The sequence below is a fragment of the Chrysoperla carnea genome, chromosome 4 (assembly GCF_905475395.1).
Source record: "Chrysoperla carnea chromosome 4, inChrCarn1.1, whole genome shotgun sequence".
In the NCBI taxonomy this organism is placed as follows: domain Eukaryota; kingdom Metazoa; phylum Arthropoda; class Insecta; order Neuroptera; family Chrysopidae; genus Chrysoperla; species Chrysoperla carnea.
This window is the reverse complement of record NC_058340.1, coordinates 53,257,990-53,285,777: the sequence shown is the minus strand read 5'-3', so window position 1 is coordinate 53,285,777 and position 27,788 is coordinate 53,257,990. Positions and strand designations below refer to the sequence as shown.

Sequence of the window (27,788 nt, the reverse complement as noted above, 5' to 3'; positions counted from 1 at the left end):
ATTTTATGAACACCTATACCAAAATTTTGTTCAAAGCATCAATATTTTTAAGCATTACAAACTTGGGACTAAACTTGGTATACCTTCATATATTTAATATACATGGTATAAAAATAATATTTCAGTGCCAAAATGGAGGTTCTTAGAACCAAAATTTATTAGAAAACAGTTTGTATTTCATTGAGTTTTTATTTGATTTTATATTTTCGTTTATTTTAATTTAAAAATTCTGGAAATTATCTATTTCCCGTTATTTGAGTAGATATAGTCAATAAGTAAGGCTAAATTTAGACACTTAAAACGTGTCTGTTATCAATAATAACAAAAATTTTTCTTAAAATTAATAAAAATTGGCTTATGTTATAAAATTGGCTAACTTCATTATAATCGAAATTGCATTAAAAAAATGCGTTACACTTATTTCCTGAATTTTCAATTAAACCAAACAAGTTTTTAAAGCTTTTTTAGGTTGTAATTATTACATAAAATTTTCTAAAAATCATTCCATTTACAATAGTTGAATTATTTATATTTTATGTTCCTATACAAAATTCCACTTTCCAAAAGCAAAACAGTCAATCTCTTAAAAATATAACCGAGGAGTATTCCGATTCTGAATTCAAAGATGAACAATCTACACTCGTGACTCGATAAACGAGAAGAAATGGAATGAAAAACTAGAGAAAATAGCACAAAAATTGTACGAGATGCCTCGCTGCCAGAATGTTCATATTCTAGTCCTCATAACCAGAAGCGATTTATAATTTATTTCCACTTATTTTTAATCTAATTGGAAATATTCTTTTGAATGATAATACAGAAAATTTACTTAGCATATATATTAAAAACGGTTTGGGCCAAAACTAAAACAGTAAAAAGGATATTGTTAATTGGGAGACTTATTAACCATTAATTGGTATATTTCACATACATTTATTTTAATATCTCCGGATTCCCTCGACCCACTAAAGTGAGATTTAGGCTAATTAAATAATAAATCACAAGCTACAAGTCGTAACATATTTCATTTGTGCTTATCTTGTGTAAATTTTGTATAGAAATTTTTTCAATGCCTTTTAAAAAATGTTTCCCTTAAAATAGTGCACGAAATTCTTTGATAAATAGTAAATAGTGTTAATTATTCAATTATGGCAAGACATTTTTTTCTCAAATTGATCTGTTTTTCGTTTTCAATATATTAGCAGAAATTTACATCTCATTTTTTAAATTTGTATTTCATATGACTCCTCGATCATATTTTAAAAAAAATCAGAAACTATTTTAATATTTTAAGATACTTTGTCATCAATATTGTTGAAAAAGAAAAAAAATTATTCTTATAGAAAATGGAATTGCAAATTTTTTATTGCTTTTTTTATGTGAGAAATGGAGATGATTATTTCAATCGTTGTTTTGTAAATCGTAAAATTTAATAGGAAGATATTTTATATTTCACATTATTTTGTTCTGAACATTTAGAAAAATATATCACAATTTTTGTTTAAAAATTAATTATTCACTATTTAATCTAGGTTTATAAATTTTGAAATATGTATCAAAAATGAAAGGTTGTTCCTCACCTTGTATTTAAAATTAAGATTGTATTCTTTAATTCGGACATTTTAAATAAAAGATACCATGCAAATATAAATAAAAATAGAAAATCACCATCTTATCAGAGAAAAGAAAACATAATTAGAGATCCGAAATGCGCCCTTTAAGGTATGTATCGTGGATAGTCAATTAAGCATGTTTTAGTGAAGTAATACAGAGTTTATTTTTTTTAATTTTCGTAGCATCCCAAAAAAGCTCTCTATATAAATGAGTTTAAAATTTACTTTAATCAGTCTAATCAGCACTTAGTTTATTTAACATACGTAAACGAAATCAGCGAACTTATATTGAAAAAATGAATAGAAATAAAAATAAGACAAACAATTTTTGAACTATTAGCACACATAAATTGAATTTGTTTTTAAATGAGACTGGCTTCATTAGAAGCGGATTTGCATTAGGAATAATAGATTTTAAAATTTGAGCACCGAATTAAAAAACGATCATACATTTTACTTCGAAAACTGAATCTGCTACGTAATCAAAATATTAAATTACAATTATAAGAGAAGATACAAACAAATGTAAGTTGCATGTAAAAAAAATAATTACAAAATTTTCGGAGCTACTAAAAACAGAAGTGCCCTTAACTTCTTGGTAAGCTTCGCAAAACCTAGATCCGTAACTGGATTTCATTTCAATATAAATTAATTCACCCTAAAAGAATTAATAAGTAATAATTTAATGTATGATTCATTCACTCGAATTATTTTATTTAAATTTATAATAAAGGTATAAAAAGACAAGAATTAATAGATCCGAGTCAAAAGAATTTGTAATTAGTTGTTTTTGGTTGCTAAAAAATTAACAAGTACAAACGTCCAAACAAGGGATTTAATTTCATACTAAATTTAAAATTTAACGGACAGATTTTCACTATTATTAAACACTTTTCTAATTTATCACGAAAATTTACCTTAGAAATTCGTTAAAAGTAATATTTTTAATTAAATTAACTTAAAATTCTTAGTAAAATCCTTAAATAAGTGAAAAAATTTCAGTGATTCATTATATTTTAAGACAAAATTATCTAAAATATTACAATAAATTTTTACCGTTTCAGAGTATCTGGGTTTAAAATGGCTGAAAAACTTAAAAAGTAAGAATATAGAAAAAATAAACTGTATATATACTATTTCGTATAAAAATATAATTTTCACGACTTGTTAAATCAATAAATACAAAATTAAGTACTTAAATGCGTATTATAAAATCGACATTAAATAATTTAAAACGATTCGCCACTGGTATTCATTCCATCAGTCATGCATATAAAAATATGTCTCGAATCGAACTAAAGAATTTTGAGTATAATTAAATTGCAAACTAAAGAAAGACTATCCAAGATAAATACTTTATAAATAATTGAAGAAAAACGAAAAGTAATCTAATAATAATAATTGTTCATCACACGCTACTGTGTTTTTAACATTTTTATGTTTCGCTCACACGAACAGCATATTATTTGTACCTTGAAAATAAGGGTATTCTCTTTTTTAAATACAGGGCGATGTTGATAGAGCAGCTTTTTTTAACGGCTTTACCCTTAGTGAGAGAAATCACTTTATTTACAAAACTTATATAAAAAATAGTTATTTTAATGGGTGGGAATCGAGTCTAAGAAAAGTACATTTCCGCGATAATTACAATAATATAAATCGCAGGTGAAAATTAACTATTAAAAACCCGCTAGCGTGTGACCAAACAAAATACTCAATAAAAATGAAAAAAAAAAATTGGGTGGCATATTTTTGTAAGTAAAATTTTTGTATCCAAATATCTTAAAATCACATTATTTTGTTCGAAAATTTCGCTCTAAAATTATTCAGGTATCGTTAGGATGCAATGGTATCACAAATTTCGGTCCAAATGGTGATTTATATTTAATGCCAGTATCCTCAAACACTTTTAATGGAATACCTAAATTACATAAATAAATATTTCCATTATCGGGTGAATGAGAAAGTGGTAAAACTGGTACTAGTGAAAATTTTGTAGATATTCCAGGTGTACCAACTGACGGTGGATCTAAAGCTAAAACCGGTGCACGGTTTTGATTTGTCCATTCACTTAATAATGGATAAGACGGTGGATTATCCGTATCTTCACATAAAGCTAAAATAATTAAGTCAACTGTTGACGGTAAATCTAAAACTTTACTTGTAAATTTGTTCTTAGTTAATTTATATAAATTGTATTCTTTCGTAACTTCTTCGGATAAATCTTGACCCGACATATAAGCAACTGTGTTTACACCATGACTAACTAATTGTCTTAATGCATTCAAACCCACTGCTCCATGTTTATGCGGTCCACATAAAGCCACAACTGTTGGTGCTTGATGTGCATTATGCGGATTAAGACGATAACCACCTCCAAGTAATTGTAAAACCATTTCTGTTGCAGCTCGACCCAATATTTCTGCACGTCTTTCAAAACTAAACCCATATCGTTCAGCAATTGTCAGTAATCGATTTCGTACATCAGAAGTGATACTTGGAACAATTAAGCCCGAATCAGTTACATACTCTCTCATATCAGGTACAGCTACTTCTATCTCGCGGAACACCGTTGGCAATGTGGCAATGATATTTTCATCATGTCGATATTTCATATGTGTTCTTTTATCAGCCTGTCTAACTACATCAGGTTTTTGAGCTGCATTTAATTCATCCCAAATTGCTTGTTTATTGAATAATTTTAAATTTTTTTCAAAATCAAAATCTTTTTCTAAACATTTGTCTAAAGGTGTACCGAAGCATGCTTCATCTTTCCATCCTTTGCGCCAACGTGCTGGACGATTTTTATCTTTTTTAAATGTATCACATTCATAAAAATCGGTACTCATTTTTGGACTTTCAATTGGTTTTTGTTTTATTGTATTAGTATTGTTCGTATTATTGTTTATTGGATTTGTATTATTCGGTGGTGAGATTCCATTTTTATTTAATGAAAAACTATCACTTAAGTTGATTACTTTGCTGGCACGTTTTGGAATAGGTTTTGCAACAGTAACAATACTTCGTCCAGATTCTATGTATTCAGCAGAGGATGAGTCCATTTCAATAATTTCAATATTTTTTATATCACTGGAACTGAAAAATTAAACAATTTTATTTAGTTTATTTAATATTAATATTATACAAGAATCTAAATTGTAATATTGTTAGATTTTTCAACTAACAATACAGCTTTTAGCAATTTGAAAAAGAAATATTACTGGTAGGTCAATTGATATAGTCCAATCATCTTAGGATTTCACCTTGGAATTTAACGGAATAACCTGAATATTTGTACAAACCTTTATTTTGATAGTACAAATGTTATCTCAAAAGTCATATGTGGCCACGTGTCAGCATCCTTAGATATTCAAGGTCAAAGGTAGAAAAAAAATCAGTTTTTTGAGAATATCTCGTTTCCTTTGCTTTCAATCGCATTAACATTTATTACAAAAGTCGTAGAGGATAAAGTTCTCTACAAATTTCGTCTGAAGCCTTTTTTTATACGTACCTGAGTGCAGGGTCAATATTTATAAATATAAGGTATTTTAAAATAATTATTTAAGTAGTATTTAATTAATAATAAAGTAAAAAAATCGTATAATAGACTGGGATTCACGATTGACCCTGCTGACCCTAAGGTACGTAGTGTTGAACTCTCTCTATTTCAAAAACTATTAAACGTATAAAAAACGAAATTTGTAGAGAATTTTATCCTCTATCACTTTTATCATAAATGTTAATACGATTAAAGGCAAAGGAAACGAGATATTCTCAAAAAATTGATTTTTTTCTACTTTTGACCTTGAATATTTAAGGACGCTGACATATATGACTTTTGGGACAACATTTGTACTATTAAAATAAAGGTTCAAATATTCAGCTTATTCTGTTAGATTCCGAAGTCGACTCCTTACTTTGTCTAAAATCGAATTCCCAAAAGAATAAAAGACAAAAAAATTTTACAATAAAAAAAAACAAATTTTAACAAATAAATAAAATTTCGTGAGCAGCAGACCTCATCAGTAAAGTCATATTTTTCCGCTCATTTAATGTTTCTGATAAAATACTTTTTAGTGAAATGGGATTTTTTTTTTTTGGCCAAAAACATGAAATGTCTTCAAACAAAACTGCTTAAAAATAATATTTTGTAAGCTAAATATATTAGACTGTGGGACAACTCCTTTTTTGTTAAATGATCAATACTACTTAAAACTTCGTTCCTTTTGGCGATTCTACCAAACTTTTCTCTACGACTCTTTTAGAAACATCTGCGTTTTCAAATGAGCTTGATAACGTCACTTGATAACATTAATAACTATTAAACGATTCAGCAAAAATGAATTATTTATGTATTAAAAAACAAAATTACTTGAGTACAACATATCGGACAAAATATTTTATTGTTTAATAATTATTAATGTTATCAAGTAGTCATGATGTCCAACAAATTCACTGCTGCGTTTTTTTTAAACCGATAGCTTAAATATGACGATATCATGCTTATTTGAAAACGCAGCACTTTCGAAAAAGTCGTAGAGAGAAAGTTTGGTAGACTCGCCAAAAGGAAGCTACTCACGAAATTTAACAAAAAGGGTGCTGTCCCGCGGACTATATTATTCATAATATTATTTTATTATAATATTTTTGAGTTTATATTTTAAAAGCTGAAATTGGTAGGTTTTCATTTAAAGTATGTTAAATTAACTAAAGAGTAAAGGTAGATAGTTCTAATCCGAAAATAACGAGTTCCTGGTAAAATGATTTCATTGACAAGCGGGCTATCGTACCTTGATAGTACACGAGCGCCATTTAGTCAATAATTAAACTGCTATTTAATGCATTTTTCAGTTTTACTTCCATAAAAGATTGTGGTCCTTCTCTCGTAAATGTCATAGTTTTGAGCTGTATGTAGTTGTGGCTTTCTAAAGTTTATGAAAAATATTTGCAAAAGTTGCTTAATTTCAGAAAACGAACAATTTTATAAACTTACTTCATTTAAATCGATCTAGAGTTTTTATAAAAATCCACAAAGTTAAATGTGTTTACCGAAAGTAGGTTAAGTCGGTAAGGAACCGTAAAAGTAGGTAAAGGTATATTTATTTTATAAAAATATGAGAAAAGATCAAAAAGGTTATAATTAATATAAAACTAACAATCAGTAAGGAAAACTGTCAATTATGAAAATTTTCCACTCATGACTGCAAGGATAACATCTTTTGGAAAATTTTGAAATTTAATTAAACATGCTTTTTTTCTTAAGTTAGGAGGAAATAAATATTCATAAGATTAGAAATGATTGAAAATTCGGGCCAATAATTTAAAAATTAAACAGTTTTAAACAGGAACCATTCTGGAACATTCTTCGTTGTAAAACAAGATACAGCATGTACGAAGTTGAATGACCATGTGTTTAATTTTTACTTTATTTATTTTTTTCACATAAAATTAAATTAAAAAATTAACTTACTTAAGAGTAACTTCTGAACGAGGATATGGCAATCCATTTCTAAAAGCCTTATTTAAAGTAATCGTTGAATCTGTTACTTCTATTATTTTTCCTTGATAAGTCCCTAAAGTATCACCACAGTGAATAGAAACACTACAACCAAGCCATGGACTCATTTCTACTGTATTATTAAGTTAAAAAAATTATAAGAAAATATTTAACGACTGAAAATATGTTAACTTTTTTTAACATTTATTATTTTGACATTAAAATAGATTGGTGACTTACTTTGAGCTATTGTACAAAATATAAAAATAAGATATAAAGAGTGTGTTCTTGCGCGATATATACTCTGATCACTGATACATACTGATCTTCGAATAAATAGTATGTATCAATTTTTGGATATTTGGTCCAAATTTTGTTCGATTTTAATGAACTTTTTTTTGAAAACTCACTAATTCTGGATCATATTTTCCATTTTTCGTGTTTGTACTTATGTAAGTGCGTAACATATTTGATACTCAGAGATTGTGAAAGCCAGAGAAACATGTATGAAGAAATTGAAGTATACTGCTCAATTTCATTTTTTTTTAATGTTAATTTTTAATGTGAAACATATTAATGAAAGAAAAAGTATATTATTTATACAGTTTACCTAGATGTAGAGAAAAATGGTACCTCTTTTATCAGTCAGATTAGTTTGAAGTGTGAGTGGTATAATATTTAGGTGATAATAAAGTTCGGTTAACTAAAGTCGAAGAGGAAACAAAGTGAATGCATCGAAAATTGATCCTTTAAATTAAAATAATTTCATCAGAGTCGAAATACAATAGATCAATAATGAAAGGATAGTTTGTATCTATAATGTTTGATGTAAATTTTCATATGAGTGGGGCCTCGAATATATCGATTTTTCATAGAATTGAATGTAACCAATAACTAAATGCTTATTTATCTGAAAATCTGCCCAGCTGCATCAAATTTTGAGTGATAATCTTGTGAAGTATCCTGCAAAATAGAACGCAACCTAAGGCATGATCAGATTTCTTTCCTGTAAATAACCTGAAAATTATTTGAGTTGAATAAATTTTTGAAAATGGTCATTATATTAAACTATATTTTAAAAATCAATCGAAATAGAATTAAAACATTTACATTTACAATAAAAACATTTCATTTTCAAAATCTAAAAACTCAATACGATAAAAATTCGTCTAAACATTTTTTTGGTGGTATTACTGAAAATACTACTTTACAGTCGCGAATTTTAAATTATTTCGAAAACAAACTAAACATTAAAAATACAATTGTTTCAAATATTTTCATGAGCAAAAATAATATAATAAGCGCATATGATTTAAAAAACATTGATAAAGAATTAACTATTCATTTTCCAACAATGGGCATAAATGAAAGATTTAATAATATTCATGGTCTAATGAAATACGTACCAGAAAAAATTCTAAACATGCGGTATTATTGGAAAGTAATGCAAACAAGTGGAAATCAATTAACAAATGATGAATTATTATTGCAATATATTTTTTATTTAAGTATTCAAAAGTATAATAAAAAAGTTCAACAAATATTAAAAGCAATAATTGGAAATTTCGATGAAAATTTTATTCAAAGATTAACAGTTGAAGATTTTTGTATAATTTGCTTATCAGCATTTAAAACTAGTACTTACATCCATAACGAGCGTTTATTATCCAGAATTAATGAATTTGTCCTAAATGACAAAAGTATCTTTAAAGATGAATACATTTTCGTGACAATTATTAAATGTATGAGGCATAATCGATATTATAATACCGATTTATTAAAGCATATTGCAAATAATCTTTATACGAAAAATTTAAATTTTTCATTTTGTGTTAATAGTCATGTATTAGCTTTATATGGTACGGCTTCATTCTATGAAAATAATTTACTGGAAATAATTACTAATAATTGTTTAAATGAATTGAAACAAAATAATCCTATTCGCTGTAAAGACGTTGGAACATTTGTATGGGGTATATCATTTTTAGGGTACGAAATTTTAGATAAAAATGAATTTGAGGCATTAATTACGGAACACGTTAAGAATAATTTGAAAATTTATACAAAGAAAAGTCAGATTTTAATTGATATAGTGTTATCTTTATGGATGTTAGGTATTAAATCAGAAAAATTAATCAATGAAATTTCACCAGATGTTGTTAAATCAATTGAAGGTAAGTTTTCAAAATTTTACTTTTTCCATATTTCAATAGGGAATATTCATGAAATTTAAATTTGGTTCAAATATTTTTCTTCCGTAACTTTAATGACTGGACATTTCAACTAAACGATTATTTTAGTAATTAATATCTTTTTAATTACTTAAAATTAATTAATAAAAGTACAAAATCAGTTAGGGCATTAAAAAATTTCTAAAACGGAAATTCAAATTTTTATACGGACGTGACCTCAAAGTACGTGCTTGTCAAATTTGTTGACATACTGTATGATATTAATTACTAACATTTTATATGGTATTTCATTAAATTATACTATTCTACGGCTTTTTATTAAAAAACTTAATAATAACGAGTGTAAATTCTGTGTTATAAATTCATTTTTTTAAAGTGTAAATTATACATTGAACTGTCAAAAATTGACAGATCACGTACTTATACGTCATCAATAAAGAGCGCAAAAAACTGCGTTTAAATATCTCAAAATTATAATGTATTTTAAATATTTTTTTATTAATATATTTACAGCATTTTTAAACAGTATTTATATTTTTTACTTTGTTATAACGGTGTAAACAATGAATTAAAAATATAAAAGAAATACATGAATATTCCTTATTGTTTGGAAGTATTTCACTAGAGCAGGATATATTAAATTAATAAATTATTTTTTTATATAAATAACTTTATTAATATTATTTGTTTTTAATTATAATAATTTTAGTTTACAAGAAAACTATACGGAATTAGCGAATGTAACGTGTAACACCTATGATGTCATAAATTTTCAAGAATTTTCTTTATTGTGCCAACACGTAAATTTATTTCTTGAGCAAAATTAATACATTCATCCAAATAATTGATCTGCAATTAAATAAAAATACTTTTAGCTCTCACAATCTAAATTCAATTTCTTTACGCCTTGAAATGATTTAAAAACGCGGATCCAGAAAATTTTTGAAGGAGGAGGGAGGCCATGAAATTTTTATGAACATTTTTTAAGCACCTAATTAATAAAACTTAATATACAGCAAGAAGTTTCTGAGGTCCAATGTCAAAATTATTCGTTTAAGTTATTAAGGCTTTTTATTTTAAGTAAAAGAGGTTTTTGGATCTGAGGGGAAGGGAGGAAAAAAATTTATTAATTTAGGTACTAAGGTTTTTACGTTATTGAGATTTAAGTCATCGAGGTTCCACTGTATTATAATAGTAACGTAAAGTTTAATGTTATTAAAGCGCGAAGTGTTCTTTTTGCATTCTCATGGTGACGTCTGATGGTGATGGCACCCAACGCTTTTTTTTATCCCCTATATATGAAATGTATATCAAGGTATATTAAATTTACTCTCAAGTTTGTAATGCTTAGAAATATTGATGATACGAACAAAATTTTGGTATAGGTGTTCATAAAATCAACTAATTAGTTCAATTCTGTGTGCTCACCCGTCTGTCTGTCTGTCTGTGTGAAAACACGATAACTTAAAAACGAAAAGAGATATCGAGCTGAAAATTTTGTAGGGTGTTCAAGAAGTAAAAAACTATAGTTCTTCAAAAACTGTAAACTGTAGATAAGACTAAATAGATAGAACAAAAGTTTAAATCTAAGAAATGTTCCTTATAAAAAATAAACAACTTTGGTTTAAAACATTTTTTCATAAACATCTTTGTTTACCTGTGAAGGTGCAAATTAGGCTAAACTATACAAGATAGAAGGTTGAAAATTTGTAGGCAACTTCAAACACTTAGTTTATTGATTCTAATTTAATAGCAAATATGTCGGGCAATACAAAAGGGTCAAATATTTTTTTTGAAATTTCGAAAAAGTGGCCAGAAGTTTACCATTTTATATGACATAAATGTTTTTGTTTTTTTAAGCTTATCTTATTTATAAAACAATATAACGTCTGGTATTCGACACTGTCTACACAGGGTATTTCAACAATTAACTCAGGCAATTGGTTTTTTTTTACTTGTTAACATAAAATTATACATTACAATTATAATAATTTAATTATTTTATACTTTTTAGTATAAAATATAGTTTAAAATTATTCTTACCGAAGGATGTTTGGAATGGTTTTTTGAATTCTCATACACATAAGTTTCATAAATTGAATTCAAATAGTAATGATTTGTTGTATTATTGCCACCGGAACATACATCTAATTTTTTATTATGCACTAAACAAAATGTTTTTATCAATGATTTTCGAATTTTTTGTCCACTTCGAATACGATTCGGAATTTGATAGAAATATGTAAATTTACAATTATTACTCTTTGTTGAATCAAAATTTGAAGGTGTTTTATTATTAATTTTTAAGTCTTGATAAGATGTACTATCATCACATTGATAAAAGTACGCGTATTTACATGGTAACTTTTTATAAGATGTCGAATCGGTTGTACTATTAAAATATTGTTCGGATTCTATGTCAGATAAACTAACTGAATCTGATAGTCTTAAATTTGATATTGCGGTTTGTTTTGTAGATTGGTCTGTTTGCCAACATTCGCATGGCTCAAAATCCAATTTGTTAATCATTTTTTGTTCTTTCTTTTCTGTAAAATTTATTTGTAATTCGAGTACTTTATTCTTTTCCATTTCGAATTGCTCGTGTAATCGTTGTCGCTCTTCAAATAAAGCATCGATCGTATGCTGTTTATTTAATAAATCATTTTCGAGATATTCTAGATCGTCTAATAATTCATTATTTGTATCAGATTTATCTGTAGATGAATTTAAACTTTCATGAATTTTTTCTCTTTCTTTATCTCTTTTATGTTTTGCCTCTTGGTTTTTAATATCTTTAATATATTGACTTACTTTACTTTTAACGTGACTATATTTATTTTTAGTCTTTTTCACGTCACCCATTTTAATATGCAAGTAATCAGGTGGTATTTACCCTTCTACTTTGATAATTTCAATCTTTTAGGTCTTACGAAGTAAGATGTATTTTTATTGTCTCAACTTCATGTACCAAAATTCCCAATATCACGTTGGCCATCCAGCTCTACAAAATCGATATACAAATCACTCTAATTTTTACTATTGTAAAAATTTTAACGATTCTATTAAAAATAAATTTTAAAAGTCCTGCACCTCGATAAACACGAAACGAGTTATTTAATATGAGGCACATGTGATTTCAGTTTTTTTTGAATTCGGGTCAAAATATAGAAGTATTAAAAATATGTTTGAGGTCAGTAGCATTTTCATTTTAACTGTTTCACTGTTACTGCGTTACTGAGCCGAGGTGAACGAGTCATTTAATCGAGAAACTGAGATAATGTCACTGTATTCCTAATATATTCGTTATTGCGATGGTGAAAGTATGGCAAATCATTCTTTTTGCGCCTTTTGTACCGACTCTCAAACTAGTTGATCCTCCAATGTACTACATTCGTTTTCTTTGGTCAAACTTCGAACCTAATCATATTCTTTGCAAGTGAAATAACAATGCTAAAATTTATGTGTTTTATCTCGGGTTTAATCACTCTCAAATATCTGACTCCTCACAGCAAGGCTGGTGGTCTGTCCTACATTATTGGTGGTATAAAACTTCGAATCTTGCTTTGATTGCTGAACAGTAGTATGTCCGTTTTGCTGCGTTTATAGGTTAGTGCATATGTCCGAGAATGGTAACTTCTTTGGGGGATTACTTCTTCCCGACCTGTTTGGTTCCGTCGTCTGTGAAGCGTTTTTTCTAATGACTATTTCCCTTGATCACCTAAGGTCTCGTCTACGGACCTCCATATTTTAGCAAAGTAATTCAGTGGAAATGCCAGCCTTATTGAATCTATTTTTTTTTCAAAGGAAGCGTATAAGAGAGCCAGGATCGAAAAATGACAGAACAAAGCTCTATTTGAAAAAAAATTTACAGTTTTTAAATTATAATCATTAAATATATTTCATCTATTCTAGGAATGGATCGTTATCGATACAATTCCCGATTGAATTTACTATTAACATGTATTGATATCGATAAACAATTTCAACATAGTTCATTACGTAACATGAAACGTTTCAATAAATTACCATCAAAACAAAATTATCGAGAATCAATATGTAAGATGAAAACAATTCTTACAAAAATTGTACCCAAAGAATTAAACTTACGAATAATTATTAATTATCAAATACCAAATATAAATATTGATGGAATTACAATTTATAAGGATTCTACAAAATTATTAGAAATTGAAACATTAGATAATGTTGTATGCCTACAAAATACGCCACATTCAGCACCAAATGGTATAATGAAATTAAAAATTGATTTATTGAAACAGAAGGAATGTCCAGTAATAATGGTAATTTTCCAGCAGCCCATGAACGTTCAATAATTTTCCCCTTGATAGAAAAAAAATACAAATACTTTTCTGAGCCTTGTTTGTAGTCAAAAAAATTTCTTTGGACCGTGTTTGTATGCAAGGTTCTTAGATCGAAAATCAGTTTTAAGCGATGGTACATGGCTGTAGAAGGAAGGAGTCAATTCTTTTCGATCAGTAAGCAATTAATATGTGGCCAAATCCATATCGAGTCTTGAATTTCCTATTTTCATTACAACACTTCGGATCTTACAATAAATTGGAATAAAGCATCTTCTAGTTCAATTCTTTGCCCTTAAAATGAGCTTTGATAAAGCCCAAAAGGGTCAAGGATAACAAAGTTACATGTCTGTAAATATGGTATATTTTTAACAAAATAAGTGGCGCGTTTTTAATTTTGCGGAGTGTATAACACCACAAAAGAAAAAAACAAAGGAAAAAACTGAACGTTTATGTGGTCCCTTATTTTATAATTTATATATTTTATAATGTTTATAATTAATTTGATACAGGTGGATTATACTCGTTCAAAGACGAATTACGAATTAGAAATGGATCTTCAGAATAAGCTAAAATTATATATGTAAAAAATTTAGTTGTGATTCAAAACTGGAAGATCTAACTGGCTAACTACGTATAATGAGAATTGCATTTGTTTTTATTGAAAATATATTTAAAATTTCAACATCAGGCGATTGTATGATTCACATATTATCTTTGTTTAATTTCCTTTTTTTAGCTTTGATTAATTACTGTTTATTTGTGATTACTTTACATTAAGATAACATTGAAAGTAAACAATGTTTTAATAATATGCTAGAGGAGCACATAAATTCGGATTCATCGGGAAAAAAATTTTAAACTCGATTTATTTGCATATTCATTTTTGCAAGATTTGGGGCTAATTTTCTTCAATAAACGTTAAATTATTTTCTTTTTTACAGACTTAAAATTTACTATTTTTAGGTTTCTTGAGTAATTTTACGATATTTTTAAATATACGAATCCTGATATTTTTTCGAATCAGTATATGATTATGTAACCAACATTACAGTCAATCGCGGCAAGTTTCGGTACACCATTCACAGCATACAAATCACACTATTAGTGATTGGCCTAATTAGTGCGTTTACGGGTAAACTATGATGTTGACAAAAAAAATGTTTCTAACAAAATAGGTCCACAGAACCCAAGATCGCAAAAATTTTGTTTTTAACTTCTATATGTTAGCTTTTAACAGTACAGTCGAACTCTTTTTATAAAGATTCATGGACTGGTCAGGATTCCGAAATTTTATTATAACTTAAAAAATTTTATCTTATACAGCTGTAAAAAATCTAATTAAAGAAAATTACGATAATATTTTTACTCGTAAGATCTTGACCCTTATTTTGGGACATTTCTCGAATGAAATGCCCGTTTTGAGATATACATAAAATTTCTGTCACTTTTTTGTTAATGAAAACTTATGAATTTCGAGGATAATTATTTATCGCTTTAATTTATTTGTAATTCAATTATTTTCATAAAAAAGTTCCGAAAAACATTTTTCTTTTTTCTCGAAAATAGACTCTCCCCAGCTTTAATTTCAGAGTTCACGAACATTACAAGGTTTTCAGATCTCTGGACGTTCTGATTTATTAAAACAGTCAGTAAGTTCCGCTAACTGTGTTTTAGTGCAATTTACTAGATTGGATTAATTTTTAAATTATTTTTTTGATTTCGTAAACTGTTTACTACATTATTAAACATAATTAAAATTACCCAACCCAGCATACTTTTACAAGTTAAAAGGCAATCATGAAATCAATTCAAGGACTAATTAAAATTACTGACTGTATACTAATTAAAATTTATTCATTGATACATAAATTAATTTTATCATAAAATATAACTCGATGCACATTTGTAATTTTTATGATACCTACTTTTTTAATTAAATAATTAATAAAAAGAGTACCCCAATTTCTAATGTTTAATGGGATTTATTTATTAATTAGAGTGGGCTATTTTTCCCACGCATGAATAAATATATATAACAAACTTAGAAAGTTATGATTGCAAATTTAATAATTGTTATGTAGATAAAGAAAATAGTACACAAAATTCGCTCTATTTAAAAGGACTTAAAAGGCTCCATATTGTTTCAGTATGATCTTAAATAAGAATTATTCTCGAATTTTGTGTAGAAACTTTCGATGTTATTTTACCAATGACTTACTCCTAGTAAATAATATAATGAAATTTTATTAGAGTGCCAACATAATTAAAACTATAGTAAATATAACAACTAATTTAATTAATAAGTAATCTGTTTTTTTAATTAGATAATATCATAAAAGCAAATTAAATTATTTATAATTAAATTTTTTTTTAAATACATATATAGAACAACATACAAATATAAAAATTACCCAAAAGAATTCGTATTCAAATAATTTGATAACATTTTCTTTACTAAAATTTACATAAATGGAAACTTAATCTGTTTACAAACAAGAAAAATAAAACAAATGATAATAAATTTTTGATAAAACAAAACCAACAATTGATTTTGACAAATAAAAATTTTTTAATTTCTATAGGTTGTAGCACTGAATTGAAAGTAAACATACAGAATGATTCAGTGAAAGATTGTCATTTCATTATAGTAGTTATTATATCCAACCAACACATCATTTTCTTGTTAAAATATCTTAAAAATGCCATATGTATTTTTCCAAGTTGAATTTACAAGATTGAGTTGAGAGATATCGATGTAGAAGAATACAACCTCACCTCAACCCTGGGAATGGTTTTTTTAATGAAATAAATAATGGTACTCTCTATTGTTTTTCTTGAGAGCGTTATTTTGATTTTGGGCCTTACAGACTCCGAAAATTTTATTGGGATCTCGAAATTATTTGAGAATAGAAATTTTGGCTTTAGATATCTATCCCCTACATCAAAAATTAAAAAATTGATTAATTTAAACTTTTGCTATATTGATATATCTTACTAAACTTGTAGTCCAGTCGGGCTACCTGTAAATATAGTTCATTTATAAAAAAATTCTTTACAGGGTAATTGTTGAAAAAACTCGTTCGAGAGAAGACAGCCTGATGCGCAATAGAAAGTATGCAACGATCGATGACTAGACCCCGCTTAGAAAGGCGCCATAATGTGCCACGTGCGCTTATAGCTCGGCATAAAAGTTTCACGCCGTTGTTATATGGGTTCGTGGCCTGGAGTCTACATGCATGAATGCGTCCATCCTCCGATGTACGGTCGATTTAGCACGGATTTGCGTATTTTTGACCCTTACGTTTACCCCTATGATCCACAAATTTATTTATAAATGCAAAAACACTATAGAAAAATACGGTATTTTCGTTATTTATAGAAAACGGTTAATTTTTTACCATCTACGCCAACGAATTTGTAATGTACGTAAAAAAATGATTTAATTTGACTAAATCTTTTTATGTTATGAAAAGGGTATAAATTAGATAAGAAAATGTTATCAATCTCTGATTTTGTAAGAAAATTTAATTAAAAACAAGTGAAAAGAAACAATTGAATGAGTTAATTGTTAAAATACCATGCATAGACAGTGTTGATAACTGTATCATATTACACATACATATATGTCACACATACACAACTGATATCAAATCCCAAATCATAAATACTATAAAATTTACGCCTAATTTGCGCCATCACGGTTAAACAGTGATATTAACAAAAAAATGTTTAAAACAAAAGTTGTTTATTATTTGATAACGAACATTTTTTATATTTAAACTTTTGTTTTATCTCTAACGGTTTACAAGATAGGTCCTACGGACCCAAGACCCAATTGACCTATGTTGCTCATTTACGAACTCGACCTCACTTTTTACGTTCTAATTACACTGTTAAAATTTCAGCTTGATATTTTTATTCGTTTTTGAGTTATCGTGCCCACAGACAGACGGTCGAACGAACGGACGGACAGCCGGAAATGGACAAATTAGGTGATTTTATGAACACCTATACCAAAATTTTGTTCGTAGCATCAATATTTTTAAGCGTTACAAACTTGGGACTCAACTTAGTATACCTTGCATATTACATATATGCATGGTATAATAAAAATTAATCGTCATCCTTATAAGCAGTGCACCATCTTACTGAATCACTCTGTATTAAGAAAACCCCAATAATCATCTAAACAATTACTCAAGCAAACTGCGATACTAAAATTATACTGTTACAAAGGTAGTGAACTGTATTATTTTAAGAAACAGCTGTAAAAAAAATATTTAAGTCGAATGAATGTAATGTCAAATGTGAAAATAAAATTTTCTTTTGTTTTTACTTTCATTTGTTTTTATATACTTTGATCATAGCATAAAAAACAAAAACAAAACAAAAAAATAGATCATCATTTGTTTCATAATAATATCAAGATATTGGATATAATTTTTTAAACATATTCCAAGTTACAAAAAAACGACATACATTGTTAATATTACGATTTTTATTGAATGTTTATTTAACAATGAGAGGACATTTCAAATGAAAATAACTTGAGATCAATCAATGAATATTGAAAAATAAAAAAAAATGTAATTGAAGTATGTTTTTGAATATGATATGTTAATGAATTAATAAAAAAATAATAATAATCATGAGTATTTTTGATGAGAATCTTATGTTGGAATCGAATTCTAGCACTAACGAACATATTTGTAGATTAATTTTATATATCGAATTATCTAATACAAGGTTTGTTTACCACAAATTTCGACTAATGTTCAAGTTTTGTAAAAATCATATTTATATTTTTTTTTTTAGTATTCGACTATGGGATATAATTATATTAGTTCCTAATATGATATTTTTAATATTTTTAATGTTTCGATTCAATCGTGCACGATTAAAGTTACGTGCTACAAGTAGTCCAATATTTTTGGCATTTTATGGTCTGGTATTAGCAAATGTAGTTATCAGCGTAATACGATGTTGTGTATCAATGTCAGTAAATGCAGCTGCTCCAATTGGTAGTGTTACGGATAAAATATTATGGGTCACAGTGCGATTTTTTTTACTTGCTACCGAAATGAGTGTCGTGATATTTGGCTTAGCATTTGGTAAATATTTCAATAATTTTTCAATAGAAATACAAACTTAGGGTTATTCATAAAATACAGCACACAAACGGGAGGGGGCAGGAGTATTGCTTAGCGTAACGAAGTGTGGCATGAAGGAGGAGGTGGAGTACTTCGAGGAAACGTGAAGTTAATAGTTCATACCAAATTTCATTTCAATTTTTGTCTCATTTTGTTCCTTTTTGTAATTTTGACGCAGCGTGACGAGAGAGTACGGAGATTTTTAAAAATACAAAATAGGGAATATTCATGTATTTTTTTAATATTTTTAATTCATTGTTTACACCGTTATAACAAAGTAAAAAATGTAAATACTGCTTAAAAATGCTATATTTAAGTGTAAAAAAAATATTTAAAATACATTCTAATTTTGAGATATTTAAACGCAGTTTTTTGGCGCTCTCTGTTGATGACGTATAAGTACATGATCTGTCAATTGGTGACAGTTCAATGTATAATTTACATTTAAAAAAAATGAATTTACAACACAGAATTTACACCCGTTATTATTAAGTTTTCTAATAAAAAGCCGTAGAATAGTATAATTTAATGAAATACTAAAATATTTTTATCTAAATACAGAATTGATAAAGTTACAGCAAGTTAAAATTTGAAATTACGGACATTTACAAGAAAATTATCTAGTAAATTGCTCAAAATTTTATAATAGCAAGAGTTACAAACTTGAAATTTTCAGAAAATATGCATTTCAATATTCCCTATCATGCCCCGACCGCAGTTCCTACGACTTAAAATCGCTAAAATTTGTAGTGTTACCATAAACTGTGAACACACTGTATACTTCGAAATATTGTAGACTAGCTGTGAACTACCCGCTTTGCTGGGCAACATTCCCACTTTCACCCCTCCCCCCATATTCCATATCCTTTTCTAGGTTACTATCTATCACCTAACTAAATTTCATCAAAATCCGTTCAGCCGTTTAGGCATGATAGAGCATTACTCCCAGCAAAAACCATAAAAAAATCACTAACTCAATTCAGTTTTCTGCCTATTTCCTACCCCCTAAGTACGATGACGTGATCATTTTGATCTTATATCCGTTTTTAGGTAACCATCATATATTATCAATAAGTTTACCATAGATGTCACCAACATCGTAATTAATGTTAGTTCAATAAGTTTATCATAGATGTCGGAACAAAGTTTGCCGGGTCAGCTAGTAAAATAAAGTATCCTATGTCCTTCTCCTGGCTCTAAACTACCTCCCTGCCAATTTTCAGCTAAATCGGTTCAGCCGTTTAGGCGTGAAAGAGTAACAGACAGACAGACAGAGTTACTTTCGCATTTATATATTAGTAAGGAGTAAGGATTAAACCCAAATTTGGGAAAAAAATAATCCGGATAATTAACGACTCAATTAATTGAAGTCCGAATTTTTCGACACTCTCTCCAATGTATAATTGTTGTTGATTTTTGGAGAAGTTATTAATTTCTTATAAAATACTTTCTAGGTCATTTGGATAGCAGAAGTAGCATACGATATGTGCTGATAGCAACAACGTTTATATCATTGGTGTACACAATAATTCAAGGTGTTTTGGAAATTGTTCTACCCGATGATAGTTTTCATATACATTCTAAAGATTTTGATTTATATGGACATGGTGGAATGCTATTTTGGTTCTGTTCATCATTGGTATTCACTATCGTATATTTATTGATATTTATATTACCATGGACTCGTTTACGAGAGCGATTAGCATTACCTAGTAAGTCCTATTTTTATTTGTGTGTTCTCATTTTTCGAGGTGTCAATAAATGTTCATTTTACTATTTAATGCCTTAGTAATTCCCAAATACAAGAGCCATCATACATCACGGTTTGTTTTTATCATTCCTGTGTATTTAACATAAGAACGAAAGTCTCGATTCGTAGTATAATTGGTCAGGCGGATCGATTAAATCGAGCTGAATGTATGTCCTTATTTTCCGGAAGGCAAAGATCGCTTGGGAAACTCTACATCTCTAAAGAATTAAAGAAATCTTTTATATTGTGTAAGTATGCGCCTATACTTACACAATTATTTTTTTGCGCGCCCTTTTGTAAGCTTTTCAAATTTTTTTCGAGTAAGTGAACATTGTATTGTGTCAAAATATGATATTCAGTCACTATTTTTCAATAGTTAATTCTGCGAGGCACAGAAAAAAAACTTTTGGTTTGACCCTTGAAACCCTCCTGTACATATGGAGTTAGCCATGGTCGTTATAAAATTGATTATTTTTATTTTTAGTTAAGAAGTCATTTTATATTTATATATTTTTGCTATTCTTATTGGATTTGGTACAATCAATCGGAAGTGGTTTGTTAAATTATGATATTGTAGAAGGATTATGTGTGGTCGATGTAACAACTGGACTTTATTTTACATTATTAACACCATTAGTATATATTACTTTCCTCAGCGAGTTTTTAGGGTAAGTTTATATTAAATATTAAGTGTTAGGTAAATATGAAATTATGACAATGATTTTTCCATAGCGGGAATAATAACCGGGCCAATATTGATATTGAACCAAAATTGAAAACAAAGACTGCTCAGTCTTGGATTAACATGGAATAATAACATCGTTTTAAGGTATTAATTAAGTTCTCGAAATATTTGCGAAATGATGCAGTTAACGACCTTGGGTATTCTTTAATTTATCGCGTGATTTTCAGATCGATGGGGGAGGTTTTTTCCAAGCTTTAGAGATATTTATGTTGAATTTTTCTGGATCATTACCTTTTTTTAAAATAAATTTGTTGGGGTATTATTCTGAAAACAGAATACATATTCCCATTGATTTTTTAATGTTTTCAATAATTTTTAAAATCGTTGAAACTTTTTAAGAAAGAATCTATTGTTTAATAATCGAGCTAATTATTATTTTACAAATTTTATTTTTATCTTACTTACAGAGTTACACAACCAACAATAATGTTCTCTTATAAGGCACAAGTGGATGATAACATGGAAGATGATACAGTATCGTTACCACATCAACAATCGTTTAGTTCTTTAAAGACTGATTCCGATTATATATATCAAAATCCAAATGCTTATGATAGCACTCAATTTAATATAGGTGGTGTAACACCAGTCAATCCACTTTATACAGCTTCATTACAAAGTCCTGATAGTATTACTGGTTATAGCATTACATCCAATCAGAGTTTAGAAATTGGTGGCACTACACATGGTTATCAACAAAATTTTTCTATTCAAAATTCATAAATTAATTTATGTCCCTATAATCATATTTTATGTTGAAAATATCTAGTCACATGCTAACGTGATAATAATTTTCCACTTTTCGTACACGTTAGTGCTGTCACTGCGTTGTAATGGTATAAATTACCAGCAATATTGAGCATGGTGGATAATGTATATAATATAATACTTAAAAGAAATTTTTTTTTACTAGACAAAAAATTGAACATTCGGCAGCTTAGATAGGAAGCCGATGCAATAAGATCTATTAACTTAGTGAAATGGGGTTTGAATAAGATAGTAGTGCCTCCTAACGGTAATTGATTGGCAAAATATAAAAACGTACAAGCTACCCATTTTCGAAAAAATCACTTTCAAATTTTATCGTCTGATATCTATTAAAATTGTTACTACCTTATCGACAACTCTTACATAGATGAGGCAAATTAATAATAATAATAATAAATCTTAAACCTATTGGTCATCTGGATCCTCCTGGAATTATCTCGTAATCTGGAGGCGGAAATGTATTCCAATGAAACGATGTACTGTTACAAAAAACTACAAGACTCTATAGACGCCAGAGTCAACACAGAAAGTCCACATTTATTTTTGACAACTCCCTGAAGGCTGCAACAAGTGTAAATAACATGAAATAGAGATTCCATAGTCCTCTAAACACACCCTAAAATTATGAAGATGATAGTTTATCATCAACCAGGTTTTGTCAGTATTAACTAGTATCCTAGTCAGTAGTTACTGAGAACATGAAGTATTTTCTTGAGGAAACGATACTTTTTTATATTCTCGTAAAAGCAAGTCCGCTGTCTCGTTCATTTTCAAACTAAATTGGCCCGATTACCGTATTACCCTAACTGTGTTTTCAGCGCCAGATGATTCATGGCCTCAAAGTATTCATTCAAAAACAATCTTCGTAACTTTTCGTGTTATAGATTTGTACACATCTCAACAGAACGAAGATTTTTTTCTTAAAAAACGAGTTTTCCATCGTGTACGTACGAATTGGAATTGTTTTCTTTATTCTAGATTCATAATTAGTTCAAAAAGGGGTGAAAAATCACTAGAATTCAATCTACTTCCTACTTTATCAATGGTTGATGAGGTATTAACAGTTTTAGATCTAAGAGGGGAATTTTGAGTTTGTTTTTCTCGAAAAGGATGTGGCCAGGAAGTTTTATATTCTGTCAATCAGTTAGAAGTACCACAATTATATCATCCATCTTGAAGTAAATTTCCCAGATTGCGTTGACGCACTTTTATAAGAATCTTTGCCTGGATTACATTGAAATTCAAACAATGCGATATATGATTTTTTTTGTAAGCTTAATGGAAAATTTATTATCAGCGTGTGATTGAACTTGATGTTTTTATTTTTGATATTAACTATTTTCTCCTGCGTCTTATTAACAAAATTAAAAGAAGAAATTTGATACTGAATGAATGCTTGTAAAGTAATTAAATTTTTACTTGAATTGTGTTTTTAATTTATATATACTCTCTAAAAAATCACCGTTCATAAACAAATTAATGTACATATTATTTAAATTTCCATGAAAATGGCGAAAGTTTTGTTCAGTTTTTGGGACAGTTAAAATGTACTTTAGGATTTTAAATTAAACTTAATCTTTATCTTAGTCATAGCTTTAGGCAATATTTGGTTTACGAGTAAGTTTTAAAAACTAAGACTAATATAAAAATAATAGTTGATTTGTATTGAAAATAGACATTGTAAGAATTATGTTTTCAAAAAAGAAAACTTCTCCTTGTTGAATTTTGATCAGCATCGTCACTTCATGGTGTACAATACATGATACATATTCATGTTTTTAGATCCCCATCTTTACATTATTTTAAATAGTCTAGGATATTATTAAGCTTTTTTGTATCAGGATAAATTCTTTTAAATCATTTAATTGGCCCATTTTCACCATGAGTGTGTGAGTCTTTTTAAAGAAGACCTCATTTGACTCAAGACACTTATAAAAACTTTTTTATCAGATACTTTTCTAAACAACCCCTTCCCTCAACCCCTTCAACAATTTGCTTTGGACCATTATTTGGAAATTTATATCTATGTACTAATGTATAATTTTAAATCTACTTATATGCGTTCGAATTATTTCAAAACACGGATAACTTTTATTTGTACGTTGTAATTTTGCAAAGAAATTAAAAATATCTTTACAAACTGCCACCTCATTGGGCAATATATTTGTAAAAACAAAACTCAATTTTAAAGCAATTTAATGTTTGTTTTCATTGTAGCAAAGAAATTAAAAATATCAATACAAACTGCCTCTTCATTGGGCAATATATTTGAAAAACAGAACTCAATATTAAGCAATTTAATATCTAAAGTATAAATATCTCTAAATATCTTTCTACTTAAATCCTTGTGTATTAATTCTAAGAATATTTTTTTCTTAAAAGTTTTACGTTGATCAAGTTTTAAATTAGTAGTAATAGTTTTGTAAGTATATAAGGTACAACCCAATACCTCAATCATAAAAATTCTAGAATTTTTATTTGTGTTACTAAATCATAGTGGAAGTTCAAATATTTTTTCCATCAGGGAACCGAATATTTTTTTCTTGTGGACTCTGGACTTGTGGCAATACGCATAATTTTTATCTTTTTGTTTTATCAACTAGCAGTTAGAGCAGGAGTTCTAAAAATTGATAATTTTGAGGAAATCTATTTTCATCGTCAGTTGCGTAGCCTAAATTTTACCTATAATACATCATATTTTTTAATAAATACATCGAAATATATAAACATAATATAATAAACTATAATACATCGTTAATTAAACGGAAAAATCCTAAATAAAAAACCATTGATATCTGATACTGATTGAATTACCAGTCGCTCAATTATCAATCATTTCAAATCGTCTAAACCAATAAAATCATTACGAACTTAGCCATATAAGTTTCTCAACAGAAAGGGAGTTCAACAATGCAAAAAGGAAAACTAGTATTTGCCGTCAGTTTCGCGCAATAATAGATGAAAGTTCTAAACGGCAATAAAATCAGTCAATTGTAATTTACCTAAACATATCACATAGAATTGGTGCATTCACAACCCCCGCCCCTTTTTATATACGCCGATAAAAGTCGCTATAAAATAGTTTCTACTATGATTTAGAAATACCTGTATATTAACGAATTATATGATTTTTTAAAACTGATACGAAAAGAATACAAATTTGTACACACTTGCAGTGTTTTTCCATACACAAGGGGATGAATGAAAACGTTGAAACAAAAGCAATTTTGTATCTGCCTGTACGAAGGAAATTTTCAAAAAGAGTTGGATTAATTTAAATTTCCTTTCATTGTTGTATATGTTGTTTTAAACCTCGACTGAATTAGCACTAATGTGAATTTGACATGCGGAAATTATACTAACTTTATTCTACAAACTTTAAGCTTCACATATGTACCAATAAGTGCTTGTGTTTCGTATAGGCAGGTATAAAAATTAAAAAAATATCATTAAGTCAAGTAAAAAAATATAAATTTTTCTTTGATTATCAATAATAATTAAAAATCAAATATTCAAATTATTTAATTAAATTGAATTGAAGTTTAAACATTTAAACTTTAGAAACAATTAAAATTTTTCTATTGCTTTTAAACGAAATAAAATATCTATAAAGACTAGGCCGCCACCTAATATATAATTTTAAACTGTTATATAATACGTTTAGATAACTTGAAAGTAAAAAAACTATCGCTGAAAAAACTGAAAAATTATTAGCGACAACATATACTTATGCCATTTTTATCCTTAATAGCTCTCAGGTCATTCTGAGGTCGGTATTTTGTCACTTTTAGAAAAGCTATATAAGTTTTACCATTGTTTACACCAACCGAATAGTCGGCTGTGAAATTAAGCCCGGATTTGACACCGGATGAAAATTGTGACTATGAAGAGGCGAAAAAAGGAATTTAAAAACCAACAGTTGTTGAAAGATTTTTTAAAATTTCCGTAAACGAAATAATATATTACATTTATAATACAGCATAAAATTGATAAGATGGCCTCCTGGTCTATAAAGACATTGTCGAGATGCAAAGTACCAAAGTGTGACACTATTTTTGAGTTTAAAATGACATAGCAAACGCTTTTTGCGCAAGTATTAGGGAATCATTTTAAATCTAAAAGAACCCATCTAGAATCAATATGAATTTTGATTACATATAACATTTTAAATTTGATCATTGTCTGTCGATCGGTAATAATTGCATCTCTATTTAATAATATATGTGATCGACATTAAAAATCAACTGTTATTAAAATCGTCCGTCCCAACTCTTGCAAATATATTGTAAAACTAAATAATAATATTTAAAAAAGAATCTCATTTTAGTTGAAAATTTTGTAAATATAACAGGAGAAACCTTAAAATGTCTGCACACAGGTAAATACAGTGATATAAAGAAAAATAATCTAAGTAGTAAAAACTTTAAAAGTTTTTCAATAGTTTCAATAATTGCGACTTATGAAAATTCTCGCTTCCATCTCCATAGACGATAAAAATAGGCCATTTGAGTGATGGACATTTACATTATTGGGGTTATTAACTAATATACATCACGCATTATTTTATGGAATATACATCGAATCAAAACTTTTATAAGAACTGCTTAGAAATATTTTCTCTAAATCATTGAGATGCCTGTTTGCAATCATTTGATAATACCCTATATTGTACTCTATGAATGTAAGCTGGAAATTAAGAAGATAATGTTTTCTAATTTCCAAGGACTAATTTTGCTTTTGGTGGATATGATGAGATTGAACCAAATTTTAAAAATATAAATTTTCGATTCAAGATTATAAATTATGAATAATTTGTTGATAAAATAATTTTTAATGTTAAACGGAAACATTCCATTCATCATACCACTAGTTAATCTATTTCATACCTAGCTCAGATTTTTTAGATATTTTTAAGTCCATGGAAAGAATTTACAGTTAAAGGATGAAATATATATGAAAAATAATATAAAAATATATAACTTACATATAAAAAAAAGTTCAGAAACAGAAACGACTATTACAAAATACCACTCTAAAAAGTACAAAACAAGAAAATATTCTCATCTGAAAATGTTATGATAAGTAAAATCGTCATTGCAATCGAGGAATCTTTCTATGAACAAATTTTAATCATTGAGGTCCCCCGACAGTAATGATGATGTTACTTATCATGACAATTTCAAATGAAAATATTTTCTTGTTTCATACTCTTTAGAGCGTGATTTTGTAGTCGTCGGGATTTTAGTTTTTGAACTTTGTTTAATTTAAATTATTTTGAGGTATAAAATACTGTTAAATTTATACGTGTTTTCTACTTTAATTAGGCTCTTTTGACGACTTCGGGCGATTAAAACGCTTTTAGCGATACCTCATTTGTTTTGTTAAATTATGATAAGAAGTTTCGAAGTTATGAGGGAACAGATACATACATACATACATACACACATAGCGACATACATACCTGTTAAACACATAACCCTTGCCGTCGTCGAGGGTAAAAGACGCATATTCGACAAATTAAAGCTTACTCCCGTGACCAAAAACTATCTCAGTCGTATGAAATAGAACGCCCCACTTACAAAAATTTCCGTAGATAAACAATTTGTTAAGTTAAACATAATTAAGCTACAAAACAATTTCTAGAGGTGTATATATATAATGAGAATGTATGCTGATGGGCACTGGGGCTATACATTTACCCTATTTCGATTCAAATAATTCTTTATTTTCTTTTTTTTCAGTGTTTCTTTT

General features: G+C 28.0%; 3 protein-coding genes across 3 annotated transcripts; 2 read left to right on the top strand and 1 right to left on the bottom strand.

Annotated features, from left to right (window-relative positions):
* Nucleotides 1-2,781: 2,781 nt before the first annotated feature.
* Nucleotides 2,782-7,290, bottom strand: LOC123298086 (enhancer of mRNA-decapping protein 3). The gene is made up of 2 exons (XM_044879990.1): nt 7,084-7,290; nt 2,782-4,709 (listed from the first exon to the last, which is right to left on the bottom strand). The coding sequence occupies exons 1-2, from the start codon at nt 7,236-7,238 to the stop codon at nt 3,440-3,442; spliced, it is 1,425 nt and encodes a 474-aa protein (XP_044735925.1). The 5' UTR covers nt 7,239-7,290; the 3' UTR covers nt 2,782-3,439.
* Nucleotides 7,291-9,137: 1,847 nt separating this feature from the next.
* Nucleotides 9,138-14,877, top strand: LOC123298103. The gene is made up of 3 exons (XM_044880007.1): nt 9,138-9,284; nt 13,215-13,603; nt 14,134-14,877. Exons 1-3 carry the CDS (start codon nt 9,218-9,220, stop codon nt 14,206-14,208), a joined length of 531 nt encoding a protein of 176 aa, XP_044735942.1. The 5' UTR covers nt 9,138-9,217; the 3' UTR covers nt 14,209-14,877.
* A 3,395-nt stretch (nt 14,878-18,272) lies between these two features.
* On the top strand, nt 18,273-23,284 carry LOC123298779 (transmembrane protein adipocyte-associated 1 homolog). The gene is made up of 5 exons (XM_044880876.1): nt 18,273-18,370; nt 18,440-18,735; nt 20,229-20,486; nt 21,009-21,192; nt 21,677-23,284. The coding sequence occupies exons 1-5, from the start codon at nt 18,273-18,275 to the stop codon at nt 21,990-21,992; spliced, it is 1,152 nt and encodes a 383-aa protein (XP_044736811.1). The 3' UTR covers nt 21,993-23,284.
* Nucleotides 23,285-27,788: the final 4,504 nt, after the last annotated feature.